At 34.5% G+C, this 12,077-nt stretch overlaps 1 protein-coding gene across 3 annotated transcripts; it reads left to right on the top strand.

Annotated features, from left to right (window-relative positions):
• Positions 1–3,142: 3,142 nt before the first annotated feature.
• LOC120136805 (sphingoid long-chain bases kinase 1-like) lies at positions 3,143–10,067 on the top strand. 3 transcript variants are annotated; one of them, XM_039152766.1, is made up of 9 exons: positions 3,143–3,282; positions 3,402–4,095; positions 4,201–4,572; positions 5,564–5,657; positions 5,767–5,804; positions 7,364–7,510; positions 7,845–7,944; positions 8,419–9,341; positions 9,625–10,067. In XM_039152766.1, the coding sequence occupies exons 2-9, from the start codon at positions 3,628–3,630 to the stop codon at positions 9,763–9,765; spliced, it is 2,283 nt and encodes a 760-aa protein (XP_039008697.1). In that variant the 5' UTR covers positions 3,143–3,282; positions 3,402–3,627; the 3' UTR covers positions 9,766–10,067. The 3 variants fall into 3 exon arrangements, with proteins under 3 accessions (XP_039008697.1, XP_039008703.1, XP_039008709.1); XM_039152772.1 differs by having other exon boundaries at positions 3,390–4,095; XM_039152778.1 differs by having other exon boundaries at positions 3,360–4,095.
• Positions 10,068–12,077: the final 2,010 nt, after the last annotated feature.

Raw genomic sequence — 12,077 nt, 5'->3', positions numbered from 1 at the left:
TTCGGTATTGATATCGTGGTTAAGAAAACCCAATTTTCACCTAGAATATGAATAATATATATACTAATTGAGTAATATCAATAGTACAAACTAGAAAACCCATAATAAGTCTTAGGAATCACTAAAAATCCTCTCAAACCCTTTAGTTTGATCCCAAGTTATGTCCTAAAGTTTAGGGAAGTTATTTAGGGTCATATAGCATCATAAAAACACAAAATTTACAACAAAAATGTTATCCAAGTCATAAATCAAGAACAAACCCTAACATGCTTAAATAGTAGAATCTCAACAAAGCATCATTATCATGAAAGCCATAACATCATAAAGGATTAGAAATAAATTACCTTAAAGCTAAATTCCCAAAATGATACTCCTTCAGAAAGCTACAACTCTCCACTTATTTCTTCATGATCTAGGATTATTCACGCCCACTTTCTTTAGCCACACAAGGAAAACAAGTATTTTCTTAACACAAAGAAGATTGTAGGAAGTGTTAGAGACATATTTAAAGCTTATTAAAGTAGGGAAAAGAACTCTTACCACCCACTTGGAGCTATTGAGCTTAGAGGAAAGGATGACAGAAGAAAATGAGGAAGAAAAAAGGAATAGAAAAGAATAGTGAAAGTGTTCACCTTTCACTTAAACCCACACCCAAAGTCGAAATAAATATCAAGAAATCAACTTCATTTTCACAAATAGACTAATTAAACTTTTGATCTTTCCAATTGAGCCTTCTATTAAACAAATCCCCTTTTATGTCCAATCGAGCCTAAATTACATCTAATTAAGTCCACACTCAGACCAACGACTCAATTGCTAACTCTTCAAAGTCCGCATATCTTTCAAGTCAACTCTCACGCGTTGACTTTGAAAATCAGGGTATCACAATGTGATAGAGATGCAATAGCGGCATCGTTAAAGAATCAAACTTAGAATCTCTAGACTCGATCAAAGAACGAGAGGAAAATATTGAGATGTTATGGGCGACGATAAGGAGATGTTTTGCAAGATTTAGGGTTGGTGGAAATTTAGATATATAGAAGATTAAACAAAACAAGATAAGGAAAATAAAAGGATAAAGATAACTAAGGATAATTAAAGATAAGATAGGATAACTTAGCCAAATTAGGGTTTATTGACAAATTATGGAGATGGTGGCGTGGATGATATTGACAATGAAGATGAAAATAGACTGATAGTTGTCCTATCGAACCCTCTTAATGGAAATGAAAAGACAAACTCGATAAATGGCTCTAAACAACGCTTTTAATCGCAATGAAGAGGCAAACCGGAGTGCGAATATCTCTCTCACAAAGAACTTGAAAATAACTTAATTAAAAGAAGCTTCGAATGGACAAGTAATCAACACTTACAAAGATAAACTCTCAATTTATTGTATTCAAGAAAAGATGTGTTTACAACGTTGAATGAAGCCTCTTTTATATAGGAGAGGAGTTTTAAAAGCCCTAAATAGCCGATGAATAAAAATAATAATAAACTAAACATGTTCTAATTCCTAATAAATAATAATAAACTAAGAATAAAGTTTTAACTCGATCTTAATTCCTAATAAAATAATAAAGATAATATTAAAAGATAATTCATCATCCTATATTAAATTATATTACAAATAATCAATAAAAATATTGAAAATTCATAATATTTACAAAATCTCGTATTAAACCCGTATAGGAATTTCTGCATGCATTGTCTTCACTAAAATGAGCCTATCTTGAGTTTCCGATATCGGATTGATGCGATTCAAGAATCTTTGGAAAGCTAAGAGACACCCGGTAGTAACTCGAGAAGACATGTTGACCAAATAACATCAGGGTCACATTCAAAATGCAGTCGCAAGTCTGTTGCTTTGTTGGTATTCTTTTCCAAGGCTTGGTCATGTGGGTCAATTTGAAGCGCTAGTGTATCATTCTTTGATGTAAGTCTTCTAATGAATGTATCACAATGTCGAGGAAAATTTTAGGAAAAGAGGGGTGATATCGACTATTTTGCCTTTAGGGGTATATTTCAATTGATTCTTTTATGATAGGAGGTTTTCAAACTCATCGTACCAATTATTGATGGGAATGAGTTAGTTTTTTTGGCTATAGACGGTTTACCCCTTCTAGTTTAGGTGGATAACTGCAATTGGTGGAAAGACATCTGAGCCTGATGTCCAAGTGTTTTGTCTTCTTAAGGAGGTAAATAAGAGATGAATGATTGAAATGTTATTTCATCTCTTCTCTCAGTCTTGATTAGGAGGTTTTATAGCATTTTTTGGAGTTTGTGTTAGTCGTAGGGTCATTATGATTATCCGTAGGCTAAGTGGATATGGTGAACTAGAGATAGATTTAGCCCTAGTAGGTCACAAAGACATACCAAATGTCATGTCAATAGATCATAGCTTCCCAAGGGACGTTGAATTCTTGAGGTTCTTTCTATAAAGATTTTAGAGCACGAAAACAATATGCGGAGGGTCTTAGACGAAGATACATCACTATTAAAATTTAGATTATATTATTTTTTGAAAAATAAATAATTTTATATTGAATTAAAAAATAAATTAAATTGATAAATCATTATATACTTTTTTTTGAAAAATATAAATAAATTACATAAAACAAAAAATCGTAAAACTATTTTTGAAATATATTAGTGGTCCAACTCTAAGTTATAATACAGAAGGATAAACCCAAAAAAAAAAGAGTCAATGGCTGGTAGTGCGTGGAAAACACTTGCAAATCGAACTTCTCCTCTCCTAACAAAATTATTAATTATAATATTTTATCAAATAATTATCAGTATTATTATTTTTTTTGTTGCCGTCTAGTTTTATGATTTCGTCCAGATTAATTTGAATCGATTTAGGTCGTATATTTGATTTTGGTGATGAGTCTCCCAGAGAGGATTTTCTGTGTAAACAAGAACTCGAACTTAAAATTTTACTTAAATTATATTAAGCTGTTTACTACTTAAACCAACACCGTTTTTAATTATTATTTTATTATGTTTTTTTTGACAACATTATTTTATTATGTTAATATTAATAATATCAGAAGGAAAAATAGTGGAACAAAAAGTTGTTGAGTGAAATAATTTTTATATATATATATATTTTAAAAATATAGGCGTATATATATTCGCCTGACAAAACATGAAAATGAGCCTGAAAATGGGTAGGGGCCTTCACCTTAGGTTTCAATCGACGAATCCGCTTATCTTAACCCATTTCATTCCGGCCGCCTCTAGATCCTACGTGTTAGCCGCCGTATCCTTCCATTCAAGGTAAGCTTTCAATTTTCATTTCAGCTCCGGTTTTCATTTCTTTTAAAAAAGGAATTTAAATCCAAATTGTAAAACAGGAAAATAAAACTAAAATTTGAAAATCCTAGCTGATTTGCCAGATTAATCCTACAATTCGCGCTTTAAGGGGACCTCTATTGCAATTCGAGCTCCCACCGTCATCGTAATCTTCTTCTACTACAGCTGGCGTGAGATTATTAAGGAGGAAAAAGTAAAACAAAAAACAAAGATTTCTTTTCTCTTTTGTATGTCTCCATCTCTTTATTTATTCTCCGTGGTTGTGAAATTTGGTGGTTACAATTACGGAGCGGAGGTTCTTGAACGGATATGCAGAAGAGTGGGAGTCTATCGAGGAGTAGTGACAGTCCGGCAGTGAGAGCGTCATCATCACCGCCCCCACCGTCTCAGCAGTCGGTGAGGCGGCTGAGTTTGTGCTCCCAAATAGCAACCCACTCGTCCCCAATTGTGTTCCCAGAGAAAGGTACTAAGAAACACAAGGCTTCCTCCAAACGCAGTGAAGCCCCAGTTACGGATGATCAGACTGATAAATCTAAGGAAGAAGAACATCGGATTGACATTGGAGGGGATGAAAAGTCAGATTTGCTTGGTTGCATAGTTTACGCAGGGAAGCTCATTTTTGATAAGAGAAAGAATGCCCCAACTATTAATAATACCGCTAATGTAGAGCAGAATTCTCCTACCGATATTGTCAACCAAGATGCTATTGCTGCTAAACTCACTAGCAAGGCATTGGTTTGGGGTTCTCGTGTCTTGTCTCTCGATGATGTCATCTCGGTAACCATTTAATCTCTGAAATAGACTCTTTCAATGAATCAAGTCATTTATTTTTGGTTTTCTTTGGGTTTGCTATCAGTCTATTCAGTTTTCTTATATTGACAGGTTTCTTATAATGTTGGTGTTAGACATTTCACTGTGCATGCGTATCCTCTGAAAAGGGGTTCTTATGGCCTTTCATGCTTTATTAAACCAAAGAGAAGTCGAAAGGATTTTCGTTTCTTGGCTTCTAGTGTAGAAGAAGCTGTTCAATGGGTTGGTGGGTTTGCAGATCAGCAGTGTTTCATCAATTGTTTGCCTCACCCTCTAGTTTCTTCAAAGAAGCAAGCATCTTCTGAATTGTTTCCAATGGATGCTCCTCCTGAGCTCGTCTTCAGGTGCAGGAATCCACCAAAAATGCTTGTTATATTGAATCCAAGGTCAGGTCGGGGTCGATCTAGTAAAGTTTTCCATGGAATTGTCGAACCTATATTTAAGGTGTGCCCTTTTATCTTTCATCTTTATCAATTTGTATAGATACTATTACTGTTCAACATTATTTATGGATTTGATACACTGGAATTGATAGTTGTTGATCATAATTGCTGTTGTTGTTTGTAACTTAGTGGTTGTCTTCCTCTGTCCCATATCTGCTGACAACCTATAAATGAGAAATCCTTAGTGTATTCTTTTCTCTTACATGAACTGATTTTTGCGCTCTTAGTTTCTCTCTTAGGGAATCAAAATGCTAGATATAAGTCATATAACCTTCATTTGGATGCATCTAAATCTTGTAGGTGCTTGGTTAAATCATTCGTTCAGATCTTAATAAAAGCACTTCCACATAACTGCTTAAAGCCATAAACACCCTGAATTTTATTGTTTGGGAATACTTGTATGCAAAAAAAAAAATACGGTTAGGATAAAATTGATATTTTGAACTGAAGATGCAGTATTCTTTGCTACAAGTATAGAAGGTTGAATATTTTTCCATGAGATCATCATCAAAATGAAAAAAATAGGCTAAGATCTTGGCAAAACTATTTTGCAATCTATGGCCTTTGATCAAGTGTAGGTAAAAATTGAATTATGTTCCATTTTTCTGTGCTGTTGTGTGGTGAGTATAATTGATACTCGCATATTTGGCATTTCATGTGACTGATTATTTGAATTATAATACCGATGTTGGCGGACTGGATTTGTTAGGAATTCCTTTTAAAGATGAATATGAAGTAATATATAAAGACATCTTAAGTTATGTACCGAATCACGGATACTACTTAATGATCAAATGGCAGATTTTCTCGATAATGTTATTTTGTTTTGTCGTGTGCTTTATTTTCTTTTTTCTTTAACTCATTCCTTCTTTCATTTGTTGTTAGATCAATGCATTTCCTCTCTTGTGATATTCTTTTATTATTGTTAAGGCAAATCAGTTTTGGAGTTTGGGCTTCATTGAGTTTCACATTTTATGTGAAAACTGTGACAGCTTGCAGGGTTCAAATTGGAGGTAGTCAAAACAACATCTGCTGGCCATGCTAAAAAGCTGGCATCTACTGTTGATATCAGCACATGCCCCGATGGTAGTAATACTTGACCATTTAGTTACTTATTCTATCTTTGTTTATGGTTTTGATGATTGTAATGACATTCTCCGTTAACATGAATTTAAATAATTTTACTTCCTTTCAGGAATAATATGCGTTGGCGGTGATGGGATTATCAATGAGGTTAGCCATTTCAACTTTATTCTTCATACCCAGGCCTCTTCCCCCCCCCCCCCCACATTTCAACACCATCACTATTTTTTAGTTACATTGAAAAGTTAAATTACTCAAACTTACCGAGAAAAAGGTATTCCATTGTGTCATTGAGTGATTCCTGGATCAATTTTTGAGGGACCGAATGACCTTCTGTGTATGATAGGATTGAAACATAATTTTAGGGAAGCAGAAATAACTATGTTTCTTGAAGTACATTGTAGTTGTTGTTTACTTATTATGCAAGTATGTTACTCCTGCTTATTTATTGTATAAAAAATTCGGAGTCAAAATAAACATGGAATTATATTTAATTTCACCTAATAAAGGGAGGGATATTGCACTGTTTTCTATGAATGCATCTTCCAGAATGGTTTCTGATATTGTAACTTAAATCATCTTTGGTTTTCAAATTAACAAATAACATGTTTAACAAAGGTCTTCTTTGGTATAACCACTTGTCCTCTGAATGTAGAGAGGACTGATTCTCAATTGAGGCTGTATCTTTTGTAGAAAGTTGCCGACTATTAGGAATTTCACTTCAAATTTTAATTTATTTTAGGAGATAAAGTTTTTATTTATCTTGTATGGTTAGGATTAAGTTTCTTAGGAGATAAGATAGTGTTTAGGAGATAAAAGTTAGGAAGAAAAGAAATCTAGTAGGACTCTAACTTGTAATCCATAGCCTATAAAAACAGGCTGTGTTTTCTGTTTTTCATTGAGAATTTTGATTAGAAAACTTCTTTCTTTTTTTTCTTCTCTCAGTTCCACACATCTTTATCCATTGAAGTTTTTATTGATCACTGGACACTAACAACTTTTGAAACTTTTAGTTAGCCAGCTGCTATACTTATCCTAGTAATGTGGATTGACTACATAGGATTCTTTTATGTTTTTAAGGACCGAGTGAAGTCCAATTTTATGCTTTACTATTGTCTGTTATATCCCTTTCATTGTCATGTCAAATGTCAATTTTAACATTCCCCGTGATTATTTTTTTCTAGTAGTTAACTTTCTATATATTAAGTCCATGCATTTGATTTTTTTTCTCTTATGAAGTTCGTTTTTGGACAATATATTGCTTTTTGATCATGTAATGCCCTATAATACATCTTGTACTTCTTCGAATAAGAAACATCTTTTTTTATGCTTCAATAATAGTTACAAGAAATCACCTGGAAACCTTGTACAAAATTATTCTGCCAGCTTGATGGTTCTTTTTCCCCTCCTACACCAGGATTTTGTCTGTTTATTTAGTTGAGACCCTATTAATACAGAATTCTGATATGTAGTTTATTATAAGCCATGAAATTAGTTCATTGTTATGAGGACATAAACCGTTGGGGTCTCGATCTTCATTCTAGGGGACTGGTTTGAGGGTTTTATGGTATTGTATAAGGACTAGATGCTTTTTTGAAAGCATTGTAATAGAATATAAAGCTTAACTGTCCTTTGGATGGGTTGTGGTCTTTTAGGTATTCTGCTGTTATTTCAGTTTTATTATTAACTACATCCTATTAAATTTGTAGGTTCTTAACGGTCTGCTTAGTAGAGATAATCAGAAAGAAGGAATTTCTATACCCATTGGAATTATACCAGCAGGTTCAGATAATTCACTGGTTTGGACTGTTCTTGGAGTTAGAGATCCAGTCTCTGCTGCGATTTCTATTGTGAAGGTAAAGCTGCTTAGGAAAATTCAAGATAAGATTTTCTTTACTTGTCGGTTGTTTGTTTCTCCCTTTATACATTGATTTTTCAAAATCCTTTTGAAACATGGGTTTGAATTTGTTAAATAACACCTTAATGACCCTAACATGTTTCTATGCGAAGTTTGGGTGAAATATCTCATGATGTTGCATTTCTGTTTGTGCAAACTCTCTTTTTTATAATCAGGGAAATAAGTAAAATTGTTAAGATTTAAAAATAGCATGTTGTTCTTGTTGTAGATACATTAAATGCCTAGTAATCTTTTTGTTGCCTACATTTGTGTTTCTCCCTTCTATGTTTCAGGGAGGCCTTACAGCTACAGATGTTTTTGCTGTTGATTGGATTCAGTCTGGCATTATTCACTTTGGAATGACAGTCTCCTACTATGGTTTTGTCAGTGATGGTATGTACTGGTGACCTGATCTGTCCCTGGCTAATGCAAGTCTGTCAGTTACTATATTCAATTGATATCTGTTCTCTTGTTACAATTATACCTTCCACCTTTTTAAAATGGCGTTCCCAGATTTTGGTGGAATATTTTGGTATTAAGTTGCCTATTTAAGGTTGAGCACCTTGTATGCATTTACTTTTTTATGTAATTCTGAACCAGAATAATATCGTTCCTATATACTTGTGTCAGATATTTCTGGTTACACTGAATTTGTATTCTAGTGACTGTTTGGTTTTTATCTTTATTGTTAAAAACAGTTGAGGAAAATTAGACTCAAAGAATACATACATGACTTCCTGTGTATAGAATGATCGAGTGGAATCCTTTATTAGCTTATATAGTGATGTGTGCAGAGAATAATATCCTTATCTTTTATGAGTTTTTAATGTGGGAATTTTGATTGTATTTTTCTCTCATGGCTTGCAGTCCTAAAACTTTCTGAGAAATATCAGAAACAATTTGGTCCTCTAAGATATTTTGTGGCTGGGTTCTTCAAGTTTTTGTGTTTGCCAAAGTACAACTATGAAGTGGAGTACCTTCCTGCAGAAAAAGATGATCGAGAAGGCCGAGAAGTTGTTGACATGTCAGACCTGTACACAGACGTAACAAGGAGGTCCTACATAGATGGCATTCCTAGAGCCTCAAGTTTATCTAGTATTGGTTCAATAATGACTCCCAGCCGAATGTCTGGAGGTGAGATGGAAACTTGTAGTAGCATTAATGCCAGCACTGAACCATCTGAGTATGTGCGAGGCCTTGATCCTAAGACCAAGCGGATGTCATCTGGAAAAAGAAATGTAACAGCTGAGCCTGAAGTTATTCATCTTCAATTACCACTCTCATCGACCCTAAACTGGCCAAGGACCAGATCTAAATCAAGAACAGATAAAGGATGGAGTGGGTTGACTGCAGCACAAGATCCTTCAAGATGTTCTTGGGGTAATGCTGCAACAAATGATAGAGAGGATATATCTTCGACATTGTCTGATCCTGGTCCAATTTGGGATGCTGAACCAAAGTGGGACATGGAGGCTACTTGGGATGTGGAAAATCCAATCGAGTTACCAGGGCCATCAGATGATGTTGAATCAGGAATGAACAAGGAAGTTGTCCCGAGACTTGAAGATAAATGGGTTGTGACCAAGGGGCCGTTTCTTGGCATCATTGTGTGCAATCATGCATGCAGAACAGTGCAAAGTTCTCAAGTGGTTGCTCCAAGAGCCGAACATGATGACAATACCATGGACATGCTCTTAGTTAACGGGAGTGGGCGACTCAGGTTGATGAGATTTTTCTTGTTGCTACAGATGGGTAAACACCTTACGCTGCCATATGTTGAATATGTCAAGGTAAGAGCATCAATTTTCCTTTAGACAATAGACATCATATTTCAAACACAATTTATTATTGACCGGTAAATTCTACCCAAAGATTGTTGTACAAATTGTTGGTGCAGAATTCTTGCCTGGTTTGACTTTGTTTTGTAGTTTGTGCACTGTTTCTCACACCAGGATAGTTTCTCCATGCTCTTCGATTTATTTTGGGATAATTTGCATTCTTATGTTAGATCAATGAATTGGGTCCAATATCCATAAACATTGACGCATGATTTAACTTCCATTGAAATGCCAGGTGAAATCAGTTAAGATTAAGGCTGGGAAACACACTCATAATGGTTGTGGCATTGATGGTGAGTTTTTCCCCCTCAACGGACAAGTAGTATCGTCTTTGCTTCCAGAACAGTGCAGACTAATTGGTCGCTTCCCCGAATGACATGTATAATGACTTTTTGGAACTTTCTTTGTCATTATCTTGGATGCCGATGCTCTCTTCTCTATTAGTGAGTGTCCTACAAAACAATGTCTTGTGATATATTTTACATATTAATCCCTCCCCATTTGTGCCACTACATACGTGCATGCATACAGTGAGGATCCTGTAAATTTTTGTTGGATTGATGTATGTGTTGCTTGTTTTATTTACCTTTTAAATACGGTTCTCTTGTTTGGATCTGTGTGAATGAGGCGTGAGCTTCTAAATGTATTAAAAGTATACCCCTTCATTGTGTACCTTTTTAAAAACTCTTCACTATTATTTCATTCCTTTTTCTTTTCGTAGTCTCATCTCTGCTTCATATTTCCCATTTGACTGAAAAGCTTCCAAGCGTACTATGCAGAAGTTCTGTAAGGGAAGGAAGCCATGGCAGATTAAATCGCCTACCAAAGATCTATCTAGAGATGGTGCAATATGTGTGTATGCTGATTTTTGTTTCGGATTAGTTTTGCTTTATTTTTTATTTGTTCGTGTTATCCGTTATATCCTTTGTTTTAAAAAGTGTAAGGTGCACCCAGGTGCAAAGATCCCTGAAGCCCAAGGCGTATAGCTTTCGTAGGTGAGGCGCACTTTTGTACTAAAAAATCTATAAATCAACTGACATATTTGTTACTCAAAACAAAATTATGATTAATATTAAAATATTCAATATTAATCAATTATTGATGTTTAAAATAATATTAAAGTATTCAATATTAATAACATTATAGATGTTTAAAGTAATATAAATTAAATTCAATAGATATAGATAAATGATAATACATTAAGTATTAATAATTCATTGTTGTACTGCATAATTTGGGAAAAGATAATGTAATAAATAGCATATTGGGAAAAGATGGCATTAATGCTATAATTTAGGAAAAGATAATATATTAAATAGCAGATTGGAAAAAGAAGACATTAATGCTATTAACAATTGTTTTACCTGCATAATATGGAAAAAGATGGTGCATTAAGTATTTATAGTTTACTTTATTTGAGTATGATATATATCCAGCTGTTGCAATTATTTTCTTTGTTTTTCTTTTTTTTCAAGAAAAAAATAGGCAGTTATGCAAGTTGGTGGAAATGAATAAAAATAAAGAAAGAAAAAGAGTGTGTGCGACGAAGAAGAGCAACGACCTGTTGGTTGACAGTTGGCGACTGGAAGCGTGCGACGGCGTCATGGTGGCTGCATTGTGGTGACGGGGGGAGGCAGGGGACTGCCTTTTTGAACTAACTTTTCCCCTCCCCGAAAAGCACAGAAGCGCCAGCGTCACTCTGAAAAAGCGCTAAAAGCGCAGGAAGCACGCGCCCACCGTTCACCGTTTCGCCTGTGCTGTCGGAGGCGATTTTTCCAATGCCCACCTGCGCCCGGTGCTTTAGGCGCGCATAGACGCTTTTTTTAAAACTAACGTTATATCGGTCCGATTATTATATTATCATATGTTAATCAATTTTGGTTGTATTGGAGTTTAGACTTTTGGAAGATGTAGGATGATTTGTTGTAGACATTTGAATGTGGAATGGTTGGAACTTGGTCGAGTAACAGTCTGCCTACAGTGATCATGGTTGGAAAAGAAATGGAAACCCCAGGTGAAACCAAGAAGTGATTTATTTGAATGTTCAATTATGAGTTGAATTGAAAATTTAGTTTACTGACGGGAAAACGACATATTTGATATTTGGATTTTATTTGACATAAAAATTGAAGGGTTTTTTTTCAAGAGGATTGAATTATGTAGTTTGAACAGAATGGAAGGTTTAATTGATATAATATTAAAATTTTCAATCTGGCTGGCAGGGTTTTTGCTGGATGTTGCATTTGCATGGATTGGTAAGTCATCTATAGATATTGAGGCCTTGGGATGCAGAGCCTGCGTTGCATTCCTTAAGTTTTTGGTTTATGTGGATAGAAACCTCGCTTTCTGTCTCATGCAATTATCAGATTTTTGTTAAATAGTATGTAAATTTGCAAACTCATTAAATATCCCTTAAATTCATTGGCCAGGGACACAATCCATTTCTAGTATCAAAACTAAGACTTCCGTCTAAATAATCTAGACGGGAATTTCCTTTTGGAAAATCGAGGGTGTTTGAGAATTATTTAAGTATTTAGGTCATTTCCTATAGTGTCTGTGAAACTTGTTACGAGAGAGTATCAAGTTCTATAAAATATAATAAATAATTGAAACTTGTCATGATAGAATAACGAATTTTATACAATTATGTTACAATTCATATGACAAGTTTGATACTATTTTGTTCTA

This window comes from Hibiscus syriacus, unplaced genomic scaffold (genome assembly GCF_006381635.1).
Source record: "Hibiscus syriacus cultivar Baekdansim isolate YM2019G1 unplaced genomic scaffold, ASM638163v2 tig00001869_pilon, whole genome shotgun sequence".
In the NCBI taxonomy this organism is placed as follows: Eukaryota; Viridiplantae; Streptophyta; class Magnoliopsida; order Malvales; family Malvaceae; genus Hibiscus; species Hibiscus syriacus.
Note: the sequence above shows the minus strand (reverse complement) of the source record. Positions and strands in the feature narration are given on the sequence as shown.

Bases quoted from the DNA above. Each gene is read 5' to 3' on its own strand.
- LOC120136805 (XM_039152766.1), top strand. From the start codon at position 3,628: ATGCAGAAGAGTGGGAGTCTATCGAGGAGTAGTGACAGTCCGGCAGTG. The intron at 5,805-7,363 runs GTTAGCCATTTC...TTAAATTTGTAG, and splicing joins GTGATGGGATTATCAATGAG to GTTCTTAACGGTCTGCTTAG. The intron at 7,511-7,844 runs GTAAAGCTGCTT...TCTATGTTTCAG, and splicing joins CTGCGATTTCTATTGTGAAG to GGAGGCCTTACAGCTACAGA.